The sequence below is a fragment of the Carettochelys insculpta genome, chromosome 5 (assembly GCF_033958435.1).
Source record: "Carettochelys insculpta isolate YL-2023 chromosome 5, ASM3395843v1, whole genome shotgun sequence".
Taxonomy (NCBI): Eukaryota; Metazoa; Chordata; order Testudines; family Carettochelyidae; genus Carettochelys; species Carettochelys insculpta.
Genome location: NC_134141.1, coordinates 49,513,389 through 49,532,813, shown reverse-complemented (window position 1 = coordinate 49,532,813; position 19,425 = coordinate 49,513,389). Strand labels below are relative to the sequence as shown.

General features: G+C 45.5%; 1 protein-coding gene and 1 long non-coding RNA gene across 4 annotated transcripts in view; one reads left to right on the top strand and one right to left on the bottom strand.

The window, feature by feature from the left end:
* AUH (AU RNA binding methylglutaconyl-CoA hydratase) overlaps positions 1–19,425 on the bottom strand; it is a 262,507-nt gene that overhangs the window by 206,460 nt on the left and 36,622 nt on the right. The window contains exon 1 of one of the 2 annotated variants that reach the window (XM_074995050.1): positions 6,405–6,684. The exons of the other annotated variant lie outside the window; for it this stretch is intronic. Within the exon in view, the coding sequence (XP_074851151.1) occupies positions 6,405–6,612 (208 nt within the window). The 5' untranslated portion in view covers positions 6,613–6,684. Of the gene's footprint in view, positions 1–6,404; positions 6,685–19,425 lie in introns of those variants that run through there. 2 annotated transcript variants of the gene reach the window in all.
* On the top strand, positions 6,300–10,377 carry LOC142013543 (uncharacterized). 2 transcript variants are annotated; one of them, XR_012645669.1, is made up of 5 exons: positions 6,300–6,423; positions 7,037–7,178; positions 8,341–8,471; positions 8,574–8,677; positions 9,057–10,377. It is a non-coding gene; the product is annotated as an uncharacterized LOC142013543 (long non-coding RNA). The 2 variants fall into 2 exon arrangements; XR_012645668.1 differs by lacking the exon at positions 6,300–6,423 and having other exon boundaries at positions 6,608–7,178.

Sequence of the window (19,425 nt, the reverse complement as noted above, 5' to 3'; positions counted from 1 at the left end):
AGTGTTTGACCGCTGCGGTGTTCTTCCCAACACAGGAATATTAAAAGTTATTATATTGTGGTCACTATTTCCAAGCGGTCCAGTAACAGTTACCTCTTGGACCAGATCCTGCGTTCCAGTCAGGACTAGATCGAGAATTGACTCTCCCCTTGTGGGTTCCTGTGCTAGCTGCTCCAAGAAGCAGTCATTTAAGGCATCAAGAAATTTAATCTCTGAATCCCATCCTGAGGTGACATGTACCCAATCAATATGGGGATAATTGAAATCTCCTGTTATTACTGTGTTTTTTATTGTGATAGCCTCTTTAATCTCCCTTAACATTTCAGCATCACTATCACTGTCCTGGTTAGGTGGTCGGTAATATATTCCTAATGCCATATTCATATTAGAGGAATGAATTGTTATCCATAATGATTCTAAGGAACATTTCGATTCTTTTAGGATTTTTGTTTCATTTGATTCTATATTATCCTTCACATATAGTACCACTCCGCCACCCGCACGACCTGTTCTGTCTTTCCGATATAATTTATATCCCCGTATGATAGTGTCCCACTGATTGTCCTCATTCCACCATGTTTCTGTGATGCCTATTATGTCAACTTCCTCCTTTGATATGAGGTACTCCAGTTCACCCATCTTATTAGACAGACTCCTAGCATTTGTGTAAAAGCACTTTAAAAAACTACCACTATTTATATGTCCGCCTTTCACAGACGCCTTGGATTTTTTTATATGCGATTGTTTCACATCTGATCTTGCCCATATATTATTTCCCACGTTCCCTATCTGACTAACTTCTAGGGAATCCCTATCTATGGAGCCTCGTGTAAGAGAAGTCTCCGTCCGATCCACGTGCTCCCCCGCACCAATCGGCTTTCCCCCACCTCTTAGTTTAAAAACTGCTCTACGACCTTTTTAATGTTTAATGCCAGCAGTCTGGATCCACCTTGATTTAGGTGGAGCCCATCATTCCTGTATAGGCTCCCCCTACCCCAAAAGTGTCCCCAGTTCCTAATAGATCTAAACCCCTCTTCCCTACACCATCGTCTCACCCACGCATTGAGACTCTGAAGTTCTGCCTGTCTATCTGGCCCTGCGCGTGGAACTGGAAGCATTTCAGAGAATGCCACCATAGATATTCTGTATTTCAGTCTCTTCCCTAGTAACCTAAATTTGGCCTCCAGAACATCTCTTCTACCCTTCGCTATGTCATTGGTACCGACATGTACCACGACCACCGGCTCCTCCCCAGCACTGCCCATAAGTCTGTCTAGATGCCTCGAGAGATCCGCAACCTTCGCACCAGGCAGGCAAGTCACCATATGGTTCTCCCGGTCATCACAAACCCAACTATCTATATTTCTAATGATCGAATCCCCCACTACTAAAACCTGCTTCTTCCTAACAGCTGGTGCTCCCTCCCCCGGAGAAGTATCCTCGGCGCAAGAGGATACCATAGCACCCTCTGGAATGAGGGTCCCAACTATGGGATGGTTTCCCTCTGCTCCCATTGACTGCTCTCCTTCCCTGAGCCTTTCATCCTCCGTAACAGCATCAGGACTGTCAGATTGGAGGTGGGACAGCCCTACTATGTCCCGGAAAGTCTCATCAGTCATCAAAGTTCATTATTGTAAAGCATTATTCATTACTGTAAGGGGCAAAAACAGCAGAATAAGGACAAAAGACTTCCAGAAGGCAGACTTCAGCAAATTCAGAAAACTGATAATGAAGATCTGAAAAGAAGCAAGTCTAAAGGAAAAAACTTTGAGGTATGGCTGTTTTTTAAGGATAGAAATTATTAAGGGCACAAGAGCAAACTAACTCAATGTTCAAGATGGGAAATACAGTAAGGGACCACAGTGACAATGAAGAGATCTTCAGTGACTTTAAACAAACAAACAAACAAAAAAAAAAAAAAAAAAGGGAAAATTAGGGTATACCTATCTCACAGAACTGGAAGGAACTGTCAGAGGTCATTAAGTCCAGTCCCCTGGACTCACAGCTGGCCCTATCATCATCCCAGATAGATTTTTTTTATTAATGCATTTGACCCAGATCCTTAAATGGCCCCCTCAAGGATTGAACTCACAACCCTCAGTTTAGCAGGCTGAATATTATTTATAATTTAAGAAAACAAATTAAATGAAGTAAAATTGGCATAAAACGGGGTTGGAATGGCTTCAAAATGGGGAAAATCAAAGATGAAAACAGAATTTTGAACTGAATGGACCCAATCCTTCAAATTTACATCAAGTTTGGCTGGACTCCCTTTTTGTCACATCTGGAATGAGATATTAGCCAATAGCAAAAAAAGCAATCTCAAGAGGCATTTTCTCAAAAAAAAAAAAAAAAAAAAAAAAAATCACACTACTATTTAAGGATGAATATTAAGGAACTAACTGAAAAGATCTGAGTCATTACCAGTTATCTCTGAGAACTCTGAGGACAGGAGAGGTCCCAGTGGACTGAGAAGGTCAAATATATTACCTATTTATAAAGAAGGGAATTAAACCAGTAACTTCACTATCCACAAAGGTAATGGAGCAAACAATCAATAAACTAATCAGTAAGCACCTAGAAGAAAATAATATAAACATAAGTAACTAAGCCAACATGGATTTTCCAAGAAAAAACCATGTCAAAACAACCTAACATCTCTCTCTTACAAGGTAATGAGCCTTAAGGGGTAGGGCACTAGATGTGTGTGCGCGCTCTCTCTCTCTCTCTCTCTCACTCGCTCTGCTTTGGAAAGGTTTTGGATGCTGTCTCAAATAACCTTCTTATAAGCAAAGTAAGGCAATATAGCCTAGATGAGCCCAACTGGTGAGGCAAGAGTAGCTCACAGTCACAGTCAAACTGGAAGAGTATATTAACATATTGCTGCAACACGAACAACATTCTATTAACAGAAGAGCTGTAAACAAGGCAAGTAATTCCTCCACATTCTATTCAGCACTTATAAGGCATGAGCTAGAGTACTATGCACACTTCTGGGCACCACCTCTCAGGAAAGATATGGACAAATGGGGAATCAAAAGAAAAAATTATTTAAAAATTATTTAACAGATTTTTAAAACTAGCTATGTTCAACCTTGATAACATAGAGTAGGGGCGGGCAATAATTTTGGTGGGGAAGCCATGCCACATATTTTGGAAAAGTGTCAGGCCACACATTTCTGGCCCACATACTGTTTGTATCCTGCTGCCAGGGTACCACTGGGGCTAGGAGCTGCAGGCTAGGAACCCCAGGATGCAAGCCAGCAGTGCAGTAGCGGTGGGGGCTAGTAGCCACAAGCTCAGAGACCTTTAATGTTGCTTCTGTTTAAAGGGTTCCGCACCCCCCCACCCCCACCCAACAAGCACCACACAACCTAGTCATGACCTGGGGTTCCTGCGGCTATTTAATGGCCCTGCAGCTCCCAGCCCCAATGTTGCTGGGATATTGGTGGTAGCCGAGAGCACTTTAGATGGCAGCAATTTAAAGGGCTCCAGGCTCACAGCTCCCCGCCCACGCCACTACCGCATTGCCTGCTCACCAACTGGGGTTCCTGAAAATGTTTAAAAAGCCTGCAGCTCCCAGTTCTCCACCACAGGATATAAAGTGTATGTGGGCCAAATGCAGCTCATGGCCCAGATCCAGCTCACAAGCCTTGTCTTGTCTGCCCTTGAGATAGAGAGTGGATGTGATAACAGCCTTCAAGTATGTAAAAGACTGTTACAAAAAGGAAGGCAATAAACTATGTGTTCTCTAAGCACTGAGGACAAATGTGAAATAACAGGTTTAAAATACAGCCATGGAGATACAGCTTGGATATTAAAAAGACCTTCCTAACTAGCACTGGAGCAAATTACCAATGCAGGTTGTGGATTCTCCATCATCTACTCTATTCTTAAAAACTGCCAAAGGCCTGCAAGGGATGGTCTAGCACAGTGGTTCCCAAACTTTTCGGCATTATGGCCTCCTTTTGATTTTTGAGAAACCCTAATGCCCCTTCCTGTTCTTTTCCATCATCCAACCCCACTTTAAACAAAAAATTCAATTTGTAATTTAAAATAAAGACAAAAACATAATATAAAAATGTTATTTAAAATTAAAAATAAGCACAAAGTTTTTCTTCACCCCTTGTGGGTGCCTGGTGCAGCTCCAGTTGGCCATCTGCCTGAGCCCCGTGCCAGCCACCTACGTGCCTCAGATCCATGCTGCCAGAGCCGCCCACCCAAGCACCACACCACCGGGGCCAGCTGCCCTCCACAGCCACCCACCCCACTCCTATGCTGCCCGAGCCAGCTGCCAGCCTGGGCCACCCAAGCCCCATGCTGCTCGGGCCAGCCACCCTCCCACAAGCCTGAGCCCTGCTTCGCCGGAGCCAGCCACCCAAGTCCCGTGAGTCCTGCAAGCCAGCTGGCTGCCTGAGCCCCACAAGCCACCTGCCCCAGCCCCTCCCCTCCCACAAAGCCAGGCACCACCAGCCCCCTGGCTCTTACCCCATTCCCATCACCTGAGCCAGGCACCCCTAGCCCACTATCTAACCCCATGCTCCACCTCCTCCCCCACATCCCACACTCACTCACCTTTGCATGTGGGTCTTCACTGGTGGCCTGCTTTTTATAGCAGCTGTGCCGGGTAACCCACGTAAAGTAGCAGGGGCTGAGAGCCAGAAGCAAAGGGTGAAGGGGATCATGTGGGGGCTGGCACATCCCCCAGTTTGGGAAACCATGGTCTAGCATATACCTCAGCTACCTCAGCAGAATGAACTAGTCTAAATGACCTGTTAAGGCCTATTCCAGTCCCACATTTCTATAATTCTATTTTATTTTAACTAACAGGGACAGATATATGCTGGAAAGGAGGGAGCTTTTTAAAAAGAAACACATTCATCATCAGCAAAAAAAACAAAAAAAAAAACAAAAAAAAAAAACAACCACCCTCCGCACTGCAGGGCTTACCCCCAGATCTCTGACTGGTTGTCATGTCTTATTTTTCTAGCCCCACATTTCCTTCCCCAAAAGTCTCAACCAACCCACAGTTAAATGCAATTTACAGTACACCCAATGATGAACTGCAGGAAAATGTCATATACCTTTGATTACCTGACTCATACTCTAACCAAGCCATCTTTGCTGAAGCCCTGAGCAGCTTCAAACACCCACTATTCTAAACACTATACAATCATGTCCAGTGAGCAATTTAAGGTTGAATACTTCATAACCCCACAAATCTAAAAATGGGTACCTTACAACACTAAAATGAGGGGATTCCCAGCAAGGGAGAGGATGTACTTCTAGGAACACACAGTCAACAAGATACTTGATATTAAAATCATATCATTTTATAGAAATAATTATATAATTTTTACAGCTGGTTGGATAAGAACATTTTCACCAACAATTTGCCAAGATCTTTACTCGTTTCTTTCACATAATTCAAAATGTCACTGAATTTTCTAAATTTGAAAAAGGTCAAGCCTTTTATAGTTAGCTGCACAACTGGGACTATAAAAGCAGGAGGATCATAGTGGAGTTGAGAAAGTGAGAACAGGTCAGCAGTGGTGGAAGAAATTCAAAAGCCAGATTAAGCCACTGTTACAACAAGCCCATAGCTAGGGATCAAACACCTTAAAATCTGGTGTTGAAGTCCGAATCTTACCTGTCATTTTAGGAAAAGGATGTTTCTAATGCTCATGGTTAGAGAAAAGCATGAAAAAAACCAACCAATGCATAATTAACATAGTGATGGCCTCAGCCTATAGAAAGCTTGAGCTGGCAAAAGGCACAAACTGCACAAGTCTAACTTCCAGACCCGCTGCTCTAGCAATCTTTGCCATACCCATCCCAGCAATGGGTTTTATCTGTCCCACAGAGAGAGTAGCAGACTAGGCTCACCCCTCGAGGCAGACACACCCCTGCCACTGACAAATGCTTGGGGGAGGGGGAGAACTGGAGCGATGCCCCCTAGTTCCATCCCTCCTGCTCCCAGGGTATGAGAACCCCTCCAGCAGCAGGTGAGTGACAGGGTGGTGAGGGGGCACGTTAGATGCAGGGGCCAGACGCACCAGGTCAGGACATAGAGGGCCCCCACATTCACACCGCGGAAGCGGCGGACGAGCTAAGCCAGAGGGGTAGCTGGCGAGCTATGGGGTTGCCATAGCCGCTGCTACTCCCGTCGCTCTCTCCACGCCGGCGACTCACCCCCATTGGCGGCATGTAGAGGCGGAGCAAACACTCCCCCGAGCTCCGCATTTAAAGAGCCAGCCACATCCATCAACGCCATGTACCGGGAGGGGGTAACACCAGTCCCGAGGCCTCCACCTTTGTAGGGCGAGTCTGCAGCGCGCAGCGATAGGCGTCTGGCCCCGCAGCTGCCGGCGGAGCAGCCTCCCCCCGGCCCGAGCTGCCCTTACCTTGGCTCTCATCCTCCAGGTACCGGACCCGCAACTCCTCCTCCCCCTTCGCCTCCGAGCTGTAGCCCCTCCCAGCCCGAGAGCAAGCGGCCCCTCCCCGCACCAGCCCCCTGGGGCCCGACCGGCGGAGGGGCGAGGCGGCAGCATCTGCCGCGACCAGCCTGAGTCTGCCCCGAAGGAGGCCCAGGCCGCCCAGCGCCGCCGCCATGCTGCTGCCTCTGGCCGCCGCACCAGCCCTGGCGTGCAGCGGAGCCACCCCTCCCAGCGCCTTCACACACACCACGTGACCCTACGCCACGCACGACCCCCCGCGCGGTAGCGAGCACCCTGGCAGCGCGAGGGGGCCCGTATCCCATAAACTGGCTCTTTGGGGCTCAGCAGCGCCCCATGGGGTGCTTAAAGGACCCCTGCCCTGGGGAGCGCGAGCCCGCCCTGCAGTCACTGCTTCCTCAGCCCTCCTGCTCCCAGCCGCCATCTGCGGTGGTTTCTGATGCCCAAGCGCGTTACTCCGCCTGGTTCCCAGCCTCGCTGGACCTAGGTTTTGTAGCGCTGTTTTCGGTAGTAGCCCTCTGCGCAGGTCCCAGTCGTTAATGAGGTAGTACCATGATTTTGCGTAACTGCCCATGAGGCAGGCTCAAACCCGGGACCTCTGGAGATTACTAGAGGCACCTCTGCAGCTTGGCTGGCTGGCACCCGTGTTCGTGTGTTGTACTCAGCTCAGCGGCTTCCCTGGGACCTGAAGGTGGTGAGAGAAGCTTTTAAGACCTTCTTCAGGTGAGGGGAACTAACATGACCTGGTTAGGCTGACTTAAGATGGCTCATGTCAACCTACCCTTGCAAGGGTAGGCACTGCAATGGTGCTCATGTAAGAGTCACCCACTTCATAATTCCACCTCTGTAGGAAGCATAGCTCTTAGGTCAGCATAGTTAGGGCAATACAGTAGCCCTGTACACACATCTCATAGAGCTGGAAGGGACCTTAGGAGGTCATTAAGTGCAGTCAATTACAAAATCAAGCACCATTCCTCCCCCCCGTTTTTCTTTTAAATCTAAATTCCTCAGTCCACCAATGGCTTCCTCAAGGATTGAGCTCATAACCCTAGATTTAGCAGGGCAATGCTTAGATCACTGAGCTATCCCTCCTACCTACTAGACACTGACTTATTTGTATCACCCCTTGGCTGTCAGCTCTACCCAAGACTCACAGCTGTAGGTTTCCCAGCACCAGCCTCACTCACTGCCCCTCCCCTGCACACACACAGGAGACAACCAGAGCCAGGGAGAAAATGTGGAATAATAGCAGCCATGAAACTGACAAGAATATCAATTTCAGTGTGGGAAGGTTCCCTGCTGTGAAACAGAGGCCTGATCTGGGCTCACACTGAAACAGCTGTCTGTGCCCCACAGTTGATCCATTTACTGTGGTAGGGTAAGTCAACCTAAGTTTGTAGTGTAGACAAGTTCTATGCTAAATACAAAATTAAACAGATCTTTTAAGACACATAGTTAATGTATTTCAAGAGATTATTTAAGAGTGAATTGTCCGAGGTCCTACAGAGGGCATGTGGTTGAACAGGGAATTCAGTGTGGGTTTCCAAAGGTCTAAGTGCAGGGCTCCAACTGCTAAACTAGCCTTCCCCACCACCAATTTCAAGTTAAAATATTTTTGAACCAAATTTTAGTGTGTTATTCGATTAGTACAGACAGAGCCTTGACAGTACACCTCATTTTGAGGTCTGATTTTCCTCTGGTCTCCTCAACTTTGTTTTTGAATGGCTTAGAAATATGTCATTTTTGTGTAACTGATGAAAGGAGAGATTTTAATTCTGGAAAACAGTTTTGCAGCCAAGTTGTAGTCAAAATTCTTGATTGCCTAATCCCTTGCACCTCTTTCTTCTGTCTTCTAGGTCCTGATCTTGTAACTTTTTCCTTGCAGGTGCAGAGTTCCAGGAACATGGAACAAGTTGAATTATATCAGCCTAAGAATGTAAGCTCTGCAGATACAAATCAACTTGTTCCGTGCCAACACTTCTGACACATAGTACATCAATAATTACAATCAAATAGGTAGATAGGAACTATTTTTGAAATTTCTAACCACATCTCTCACAGTAGATGGAGAAAAAGGCTGAGCTACGTAGATTCTAATGCAATTTCATTATTTTATAGGTTTTAAGGTCAGAACCAGAATCAGCATTTATCCTGACCTCCTATATAACACCAGCTAGAGAATTTCATCAAGTGATTCCTGCATCAAGCCTTCTTTTGTACATGTAAAAGAAATTAATTAATTAATTAATCAATGAGCTATACCTATCTCATAGAACTGGAAGGGACCTTGAAAGGTCATTGAGTCCAGTCACCTGCCCTTACAGCAGGAACTATCACCATCCCTGACAGATTTTTTTTAATCTATTCTAGATCCCTAAATGGCCCCCTCAAGGATTGGGTTCATAATCCTGGGTTTAGCACTGCTCATACCACTGAGCTGGCCCTCCCCACAATAAGTGCTTCATATTCATAGGAGCTAAGGAAAGTTGTTAGATCTGTAATTAGTGGGGTGATTTAAGAAGAAAAATAGTATTTAATTATGGATTGAAAATGTATCCCCAGAGCCACACTGGGATTTTTAAACTTTATTGTTTCAATCAGATCTGTCCCTGTATGGAGCAGGTAAATCCTGCCACCACCAACTGCATCCCTGATATGAGAAGTATGGTGTGAAGGAGAAGATTTTAAGCATTTGCAGTACTTTTCCTGATGTAGATGCTCACCAATGCAGTGGTCCCACTGCCTGCTTTCTGAGGAAAATAAACCTCTGTAAAATACAGCAATGGATTTCAATCTGTTTTTTTTTCATTTGTGTATTCTTTCAATGTTTCAGATAGAAGCGTGGACCCTTTTGGGAACTGTAGACTTAGATCTTTCTGATATAGTTATATCTTTTCATATTTATTTTTCAATATTTCATGTAAAGTTAAAAAAGAACAAAAAATTATGTTTAAGTAGGTCATTCCCTCTTTTTGTATGAGACCCCTTTTGCCAACTCTGTGATATTCATTTAACTTTGTTTTGTTTTGGTGTTCTTGTGCCACAATTCAGTTTGCAGTATATCCAGTTCCTCCCTTTAGACTGTCATTTTAAGCATGAGTCAGAAGGTTTGGATGGAAACACACTTTTCCATGTGCTGTATTCTAGTTCCTTGATCATTTACTGTGATTTAGTTCTTTATAAAAGAAGCAAATGGAAGACAAGTTTAGTTCCAGAAGGATTGAAAAAATGCTTTTCTTTGTAAAGATTCTCTGAAAATATAGACACTGGTGCTCCTCGTTATTGCAATTATTTCTGTACATACGTTTCAGTTGTTGAGGAGAAAGTTGTAGGACACTGCAGATCTCTCTAAGAGCTTCACTAATGAATTAACACTACAAAGAGTTCAAATGTTCTTGTTAACTGGACTCCGTCCATGAACAAACATGAGCAGACTCCATCCATGAATCCAAACATTTCTGCATGTTGGTGGTAGTAATAAGTGTTGGCTGGTGCAAGTAAACTGAGCCTTCCTCATCAGCTGGCAACATGACCTACCTGTAAGCCTGGATACAGGTTAGCACTGATACAGACCAATCAAGAGCAACTTGGCTACCAGTGACTTTCCACAAGCCCCTGGCTGTCCCATCTCCATATTTTTATTGCCATGGCTACATCTAGATCGTATGGTTTTGTCAACAAAACAGCCAGAGCATCCAGATTGTGAAACACGTTCTGTTGACTTATGGCTAAAGCCAATGCCATTAGGGGTCCTGCTCCTCTCAGGTTCTCAAGTCCCAAGCCCAGCCCATCCAAGTTCTCAGGCCCCCCCACCCTCTGTCCCAAGCTCAGCCCCCCACTGTAAACAGTTGTTTGTATGTTGCTTTCATGTAAATAGTTATGTACAGCACAGTTTCTTTCTTTTGTCCAAGTTCTTTTTCATTAAAACAGTTATTTTTTCACCACACCCAAGTCCGTCTTCACTGTGCCCAGCTTCTCACAGGCACACCCCTTATCGTTGGTGACTACCCCCTACCCTGGGAGGAGGGCTTCTCTTTTTTCCCTCCACAATGTTGTGCAGGGCACAACAAGCCCCCAACACCCTGGTGGATGTTGTGCTTGCCCACACTGAGGTGGGTGAGCAGGCCCCGAACCGTGCCTTGAGATGGCTGAAGGTGTATTTGACTGGCATCGTGATGTGATTCAGGCAGGCATTGAATAGTTCCCAGCTGGGGTTCAGCTGGTTGGTGTAGGGCTTTGTCAGCCATGACACGATGGGGTAGGCCATGCCCCCCACAATGCAGAGTGGCTTCTTTACGTATCTGACCAGCTCACAGCATGGGATGAATGTGCCGGCCTCCAGCCTCTGGCACTGGCCGGAGTTGCAAAATACACAGGCTTTTTATGCCCAGCCTACCCACATAATATAAATGTCCATAAATGGCCCATGGTGGTTGACCAGGGCCTGCAGCACCATTGAAAAGTAGCCCTTGCAGTTAAAGTACTTGGCTGCACAATTCTCCGGGACACAGATCGGGATGTGGGTCCCACTAATGGCCCTGACACAGTTCGGGAACCCCAAGGGAGCAAATCTGTACATGTCTTTGTCAAAGTCTCCCAGACAGATGACCCTTCACAGTAGGATTGTGTTAATGGTAGTCAGGACTTGCAGAAGGAGGCAACTGAACACAAATGACAGACTGAGAGAGGGAGTCCCTGGGCTTGGAAGGGGTCCCTGGCCCCCTCCCTTCCCCTCCTCCCTGAGCCCCCGCTTTAGGCCACCCCTGCAGGCAGTAGGACTGTGTGAGGGTGGGACAACACAGTCCCCAGGGGACAGGGCTCCCACCCCAACCCATCCATGTTTCCTGAGGGTCTGCCTTTGACAGGACACACCCCGCCACCCCATGAGTGTGTTACCTCAGTGAGGAGGGCCCTGATGATGGATTTCCCCACACATAACTGGTTGCCTACCAAGCGGTAACTGTCAGGGTGGTGAGCTTCCAGAGGGCGATTGCGATTGCGATCTGCTTCTCCTGGGGATGGTAGGCTGCAGTCGGGTGTCCTGTCTCCTAAGGGCAGGTGTGAGCCAGGCACGGAGCTCCAGGAAGATGACTTTATGCATCTGAAAGTTCTGGAGGCATTGCTGGTCCTCCCATTACTCCATGACCAGCTGATCCAACCAGTCCGAACTGGTGCACCACCTGTGCACCAGGGAGAAGGGGGGACAGATGCAGGTGTGAGAGTCCTGAAGCCTGGGTGCCACCCCCAAAGGTAGTCTCAGGCTTGCTCTCGGGGAGGAAGAGGAGGATGGGCACTAGAAAGTTCAGCAGCTACTGCAGCATCTTGTTGCGGGCCTACTGCAAGCCCAGGGGTAGCTCTGGCGGCATGGCTCCCAGGGACTACCTGTGTCACCCACAAAGACACAAAGCCCTGCACTAGCTGTGCTGTCCCTCAAGGAGGTAGGCATGTCTACAGGAGAGGCAGGAAGCGGGTGTCTGGGGAACATAAGAACGGTCATACTGGGTCAGACCAAAGGTCCATCCAGCCCAGTATCCTGTCTGCCGACAATGGCCAGTACCAGGTGCCCCAGAGGAGGTGAACCGAAGACAATGATCAAGCGATTTGTCTCCTGCCATCTGTCTCCAGCCTATGACTAAAGGCTAGGGGCACCATACTTTACACTTGGCTAATAGCCATTTGTGGACCTAACCTCCAAAAATTTATCAAGCTCTTTTTTAAACTCTTTGTTTTAGAGTGCTGGCCTTCACAGCCTCCTCTGGCAAGGAGTTCCACAGGTTGACGGTGTGCTGGGTGAAGAAAAATTTTCTTTTATTAGTTTTGAACCTACTAACCTATTAATTTCATTTGGTGTCCTCTAGTTCTTATATTATGGGAACAAGTAAATAACTTTTCAAGTAAATAACTGTAAACAAGTAAATAACTGGGGAGGGGCCCCTTTAAGCTTGCATCTTGGCAGGGCTCCCAGAAGGAATTGGTAACCGGCAATCCTGGCTGACCTGGTTCTGAGCAGCCATTTTGCTGATAGAGCAACTGAGCAGTCTGGCTGCTCTCTGTCAATAATATGGATTGCTCTTTTGATGCGCCTTGGTATCTGGACACACTCTGTTGACAGAAGTTTTGTTGAAAGATATCTTCCAACACAAACTTCTGCTGTAAAACCTCCGCAATCTAGATGTAGCCCATGTGTCTGTTTCCTGAATGGAAGTCACTTGCCCCAGCATATGATTCTCCTCAGCCTTAGTTCCACATATTGATAGCTGGTTTCCAATAGCTGCAATTTCATTCATCCATCTACAATACTGAAATCCCTTTTTTGAGGGCATCCCCCCAAGAAGACATCATCTCAGCAGGTTGCACTGGAGCAGGATGCCTCTACCAAAGTACTGGTGTATCTCTGGTGAGATTCTAGCATATCTTACAAGTTCAGAAGCTTGTGCATAAGTTTGAGCATGAAATTCAGCAAACAATACCTCAGTGCTAGGAGAAAAAGCAAAGGGATTAACATATCCCACTGGAAAATGAAGAACCATATTTTCCAGTCTGGTAATTCTCTGACAACATATTCATACTACAATGAAATGAATTACATTATTAGCAGTGCTCCCGTTATGGATTCTGCTTCCACAATGGACAGTTTAAGGCTCTAGGCAGGGTCATTGGGACAGGAGGAAACATACAGACCCAGAAGACCATGTCCAAGAGGGGCTGGCATCTGGTCTTTCTGTCCTCTAGTTGCGGTTGGAGTCTCAGTACTTGTTTGGGGGTGAGACCAAGATGATGGAATAGCCCGAAACAGATCTATCAGAAAAACTGGTGTTGCAGTCTGGTAGAATGTTCTCATTGTTATTGAGAATATTATACACCAGATTAAGGTGAGGAGGAGGTTTACATGTTAAGGCCACTCTCATGAGCTATTTTGGTGGTAGTGGGGGTTTCTTCCCCTTTTCTCTGTCATCTTTTTTACTCCCTGTGTCCCATGACCTCTACCCTTCTTGGATACACTGAACTAACTCAAGGGAGTGAAGGCATCTCCAGTGAAGCCTGAAATCAGAAAACAGTACAGATTGAACCTCTCTAGTCCTGCTCTCTCATCTGGCAACGTCCATAATCCAACGTGATTTTAGTTGGCTGAAAGACCATTTTTCATGGGTGTGGCCAAATTTTCCATGGCCCCAGAAAGTTTGTTTACAGCCACCAGTCCTGGCTCTCAGTGTTTGGTGCTGTTATTTAGCTGTAATTTATCTCTAAATGTCTTCTAAGAGCCCAGTAAGCAGTGGCAGTGTTGGTAAAGCTGCTAGACTATTTTTTTTTCCAGTGATCCAGCCAATTCTCTCATTTGGCACCAGTCGGGTCCTGGGTATGCTGGACTGGAAAGGTTCAACCTGTAATAACAAAATTCTTAACATGATTTCTTTTGTATGTATATTAATATTACAGATTTCAGGTTACCAGTTGCAAAATTCTCAGTTACCTATACAACAGAGTGGGGAATGGAAATTGTCTACTCTAGCCCTTAAGTCTCTGGTAGAACTTTTTTGCATCACTCTCTAACTCAAGTTGTAGTTGTCACAGCCCTGGTCAAGCTCACACTTGTTGGACCCTCACGTGGCTGCTGTGTTTGGATCCAAAAACCAGATGTATATGCTCATAAGCTCCTCTTTGGTCTCAGTAGGCTTAAAATGCAGCCTCCTTGGTATCTAGGCTTGCCTTGTGAGCATAGATTTTGTCTGGTAGCCTTGCTCAGAAGTGAGACCCCATGATCTAACCACCTTTGCCCCCAACTCATTGCTTAAGCATACCCTTTCACCAAGTCCCACCCTTGTAGGCACTGTTGTTTATATTTTACTGCTTCAGGGAATCATGGTTGTTGAAGCAAAAAAGACAGATTTTGCAGAAGGGTATTTAAATAATCCCTCTTTACTTTAGACAAGAGATATTTTACATGATTCTGTGTAAGACCTGTGCACTCACTCCTCACCATGAGCAGTCTTAGGATTTGAGTCACCATTCTTTCAGGATTTCAAGTCATCTGTCTTTGACCACACACTTCCAGCTCCTCATTTCTGCTCCAAATCATGGAGTCTTCTCCAACCCCTGCATCCCACTTCCTTCAGCTTTGGGTGTACTCAAAATTGTACCTTCTGCTTCAAAAGCATGCCCCTCTATGCTCCTCTCTCTCAAATTTATTAACCCCTGAGATTCAAAAGAGCTATAGCAACACCTCTGTCTCTTCCTTCCTTTTGGGGGGATTTTCAACTTCTCGAGTAAACTGGACAGAGCTAGTTTCCCCTTTGTTGCAGCTATTCCCAGCTGTGGAATTGTATGGAGCTACTTCAGTGCCTTTCCCTGAGTGCTCAACAAATCAGTCTTGTCCATGCTCTGACCCTGAGCTTGTCCCCAAAGACCCTTGCCTGCCTCCAGAAGGAACTATTTCAGTTCTTCTGTCTAGGGCTGCACTGGGTCTCTGGGGATGTCCTGAAGCTACCACTGGAGGAGGATGGGCAGTCTCTGTTCTGCCTTTGCATTCAGGTCCCTATCTTCTTCTCTGTCCTTGCAGAGATACTGTTATGACATACACCTTCCTCTCCTGCCTCACAGGAGATATGACCCACAGCTATTCTATCTCTCCTCAAGGGGCCTCCCATAAAGCTTTTCCAAGTAGCCAGGACCACCATCAGACCTGGAAGCTAGAGGTGGGCACTGAGGGTGAGGACTGTGCTACACAACCCACATCTAGGTGTGCAGATGGTGGAGTCCCCCTTGGTGCACCAGAGGCTGGTCCTGGCTGGTACCATCAGGACTGGAAACATTCAGGACTACAGTCAGGTGGCTGGAGACATCCTACAGCACTCAGCCAGTACATGGGGCTCTCTGCCACTTGTGTTCCCCATCACATGCTCCAGGAGTGAGGTCTGCTCTCTTATCATCTGACATTTTCCTCAAGAAGACCTTGTGGGAAAGTGTTCCCTGCCTTCCCTTTGCCCTGACCCTTTGGACCTTGCCATCTTCTCCTCCTCTCCCACCACTCTACCATGTAGTGTCTCAGCTATGAGGTATGTAGCCTGTCCATTTCTGAACACCTGGGAAATAATGTACAGCTACCAATTTTTTCTGTCTACATCTGGCCTACACACTTGTTGATAGTCCTTAATGAATGTCTCATTCAGACGTAGACACTCAAGCACCCCTCCCTGTCTCTTTAGCAGCATCCTCAGAAGAAAAGTTAACTCTTTCAGCTCCTGTAGGTGGCAATACAGCAGTAAACAAACGGAATCACATACTTTCCCACATTTTACACCATAGTTAAGTAATGTAACTCTTCCAGGTATGAGAACATGTTAATGACAGTTGTTCACTAAGGAGAGGAAGGATTTGAAAAATATTTATAGAAAAATGTATGTTCCCTCTGAGTCAGTTCCTGCTTTTTAGGGCAAACCACTTGTGCATTTCTCACAAGCTGTAAATTAGCTCTCTTTGTAAAAGATCTGTTAAGTTCTTTTATCCTTCTGGCTGTCAGAATGTCTGGAGTGGCTCAAGAAGGGCAGAGTTTTACGAAGTGGACCACAAACCCCAAATCGGTTGTATTCTGTAATTAGATTTCACCAACCATCAAAGGTGAACTCATCAACTGTTTACATGGAGTCATTGTCTCCAGGAGCGACATATGGGGAGTGCACAGGGTGTCAAATGCACCCCTCATTGTCTGCCCCCCATACACACATACTCATCAGCACCACGCCACTTCTAGCTCACTCTACTTCTGGTCCACGCTCCTCTGGGGGAGAGGCAGGACTGCCACTGCAGTCACCAGAAATGGTGCAGGCTTCTGGAGAAAAGTGAAAGAGAGCGGAGCAGCAGCCAGAATCAGTGGGACAGGGACAGAGCAGGAGGGGGCAGGGCTAAGGCACGTGGTCAGTGGCCCACTTGGAAGCCTTGTCACCAGTCACTACTAACAGTCCCCTTGGGTAATCAGGTCTATTTTACATAAGAGCAATCCTATCTATCTGATATGATATCTGATATCTATCCATCTATCTGATGGGAGCCACCAGGATCCCTTTTTGACCAGGCATCCAGTTGAAAACCAGGAGCTTGGCAACCCGAGGCATGGGTGTGTGCATGTCCTGTATTCATGGGAGTGGGGGGTTCCAGTTTCATAGGAAATGCTTTTATAGTTACAAAGCAAACCCTTAACTATTATAACACGGGATATAAATATTGTAAGTGAGATTAATTCATGCAGCAACTGACAAGCATTTCATAAGGTCCAAGTAATAAACACATTTCTTACAAACTCAGTATCTACTTTAACAATGCTAACATACAGGTATAACACACTTTTCCACGTAGGCATTTGTCAGTTTTCAGTGAGGCCTTGGGGCTTTGCCTTGAGCTTCCACCTGTTCTGCCATCATCACACTGGCACTTTTCTTCTACATAGATTGTCTTAATTTTACTCTTATTAGGACCTTTGTCTCTTGCAGTCTTCAATGCATGATGCTAAAATAATACGTGACAACGTTTTGCTATCCATTGGGTTCAACCTTGGAGGGTCAGAGCTATAAAGTCTATGCTGCTTTGTTTAACACACTAACTCAGTCTGAGCTAGCGCAACTCTGTCTACCACTGCTGGGAATCTCATCGTCCAGTTGCAGGACTAACATGCCTATAGGGTCTATATACCATGAGTAAAACTAACCATGCCACTACATATTTATCAGTGAGGTTAAATGTGGTTTGTACAAGACCTTCATGTGTTACTAATGAAAAAGCTGTAGGACAGTTCTGGGGCTGGAGGATCCACCTCTATCTCTGCCGCTATGTGCTTGTCCCACCATGTAGTGGCACGCATATGTGGAGCAGCCAGATGGGCACCCTACATGTGTGGCTCTCCCGAGCTGCGCTTTACCGCACTATGCTGCCCAATTTGGCAAATGGGAAGCGGAGCAGCCAGATGGGCACCCTACATGTGTGGCTCTCCCGAGCTGCGCTTTACCGCACTATGCTGCCCAATTTGGCAAATGGGAAGCATTTTGGACACTGCTTTAATAAGACTTTCTCCTCACTATTCTATAGGAATATGAACTCAGGATGGGATAAGATATGAGCAGGGATAAGGAAGTTAGATGTTTGAAGCCCCTACTGCCCGGGAAACAAAACAATATTCAAGCAAACAATGACAGCTCCTAAACATGAGATATTTATATCTAATTACAGCTCCAATGCCTTGAGTACTTATACATTTCTTCCTCCTGCTGGTGCTTGTAAAAGACCTTACCTCATTACAGCAGCTCAGCAGAGAGGATGTTTAACTAGCTACAGACACAGGCACACAATAACTATGCTTAAGAATGTGATCTAAAAGCTGTTTCTCATTATGGATGGACCCTGGTATATTTTCAAATGTACCATTTTTGCATTTAGAAATCCAACATTTCTAATGACTGTGTTACATTTTGTGGTTGGGATACTTGATTGGGAACAAGAGATCTGCACTGAGTTTCTGGCTCTGCCATGGCTTCCTTGGATGACCTAAAACAAGTAATAACAATAATAACTGCCTTCCTCAGAGAATGGTTGTGAGGATAATTAATACAGATGGTGCACAGACTTACTTTATAGCCCTTACCACTACAATACAATATCTGAATAGCCCTGGCCATGTACCTTTCTGTGTAACATGATCCCAATAAATTACCTTTGTTGATTTGGCACATTTCCTGATCACCAGGTAAAGCAGAAGGTTATATGAAATAATCATGATGTTCCCATTACACCTCTGGCATGTAGGGCAGCAATGAATCCCTTCCACTCTAGTCTGTTTTGGCAAGGTTTTTCATTTCGGCTTCCACAGCTCTTCATCATGTTGTTTTTGAACATCCTTGTTTTTGCTTGCCTTCAGGTATCCATCTTATTGCTAGTGTAGTGATGGATCCATTTCCCCCAGAAGCACATGGCATCTTCAGTGCCTCCTGGAAATGATCATGCTCATGTCTTCTTCTGTTCATCGTGTTAAGAGATCTTGGCTCAGATTTCTGGACAAAGAGATATGGAGGATTTTTCTGAGGCAAGTTGTATGTAATGACAACAAATTGAACATGTCATATTTTCTCTTTTCCCAATGTTCTGCTCTACAAAGTAATGTTGAAAGTATGCAGCTTTGTTAAATAAGTTTGATTTTGACTTTGCATTTTGATGATTTCCAGACTCTATTTAAGCTCCTGAAGGGGTTCCTGGCTTTATTGATTTTGTTCCAGATGTCCTGACTTGTTCCACCATCCTGCTGGATGGTGCTGCCCAAGTAATGAATGTTTCTACATCAATGAAAACATAATCCTCTACCTATACTGCTGGTAGTGAGGCAATATCAAAGATGATAATATTTGTCTTATTGCAGTTGATTTGCAGTCTCATTTGCTGGCTGAATGTGTTGTGATTTTTTTCCATGTACTTGCTTTTGGTTATGTGATAGGAGAGCACAATCATCTGTGAAGTCCATGTCTGCTGGTGATGAGAAGGGTATCCATTTAATGCCTGTTATCATATCTTGTTTTGTGTGCTGCATTACACAATCAATGACATTGCTGAAGAGGATTGCAAACATTACATACCCCTGACACACTCCTGTTTTGACTTCAAAATTGAGCTCACTAAGATCAACTCTGCTTGTAAAGTTGAAATATAAGCTTTTTATTATGATTATGTTGATTCTACAGAGATGATTCTGTTTGCCTACAGAATGCACCATAGACTGGTCCAGTGAATGCTATTAAAAGCCTTCTCAAACTTCTATAACCTTTTTGTAAAACTTCTGTTGCCATTCTAAGCATTGGTCTAATATGTTTTGTAGAGTGAAGAACTGATCAGTGCATCCATGCCCTTTCTGAAAACAGGCTTGTGCTTTTCTGAGAGTGCTGTGAACTGCCTCTGATGTACACTGGGCTATGATCTTACACAATAATTTGCTTGG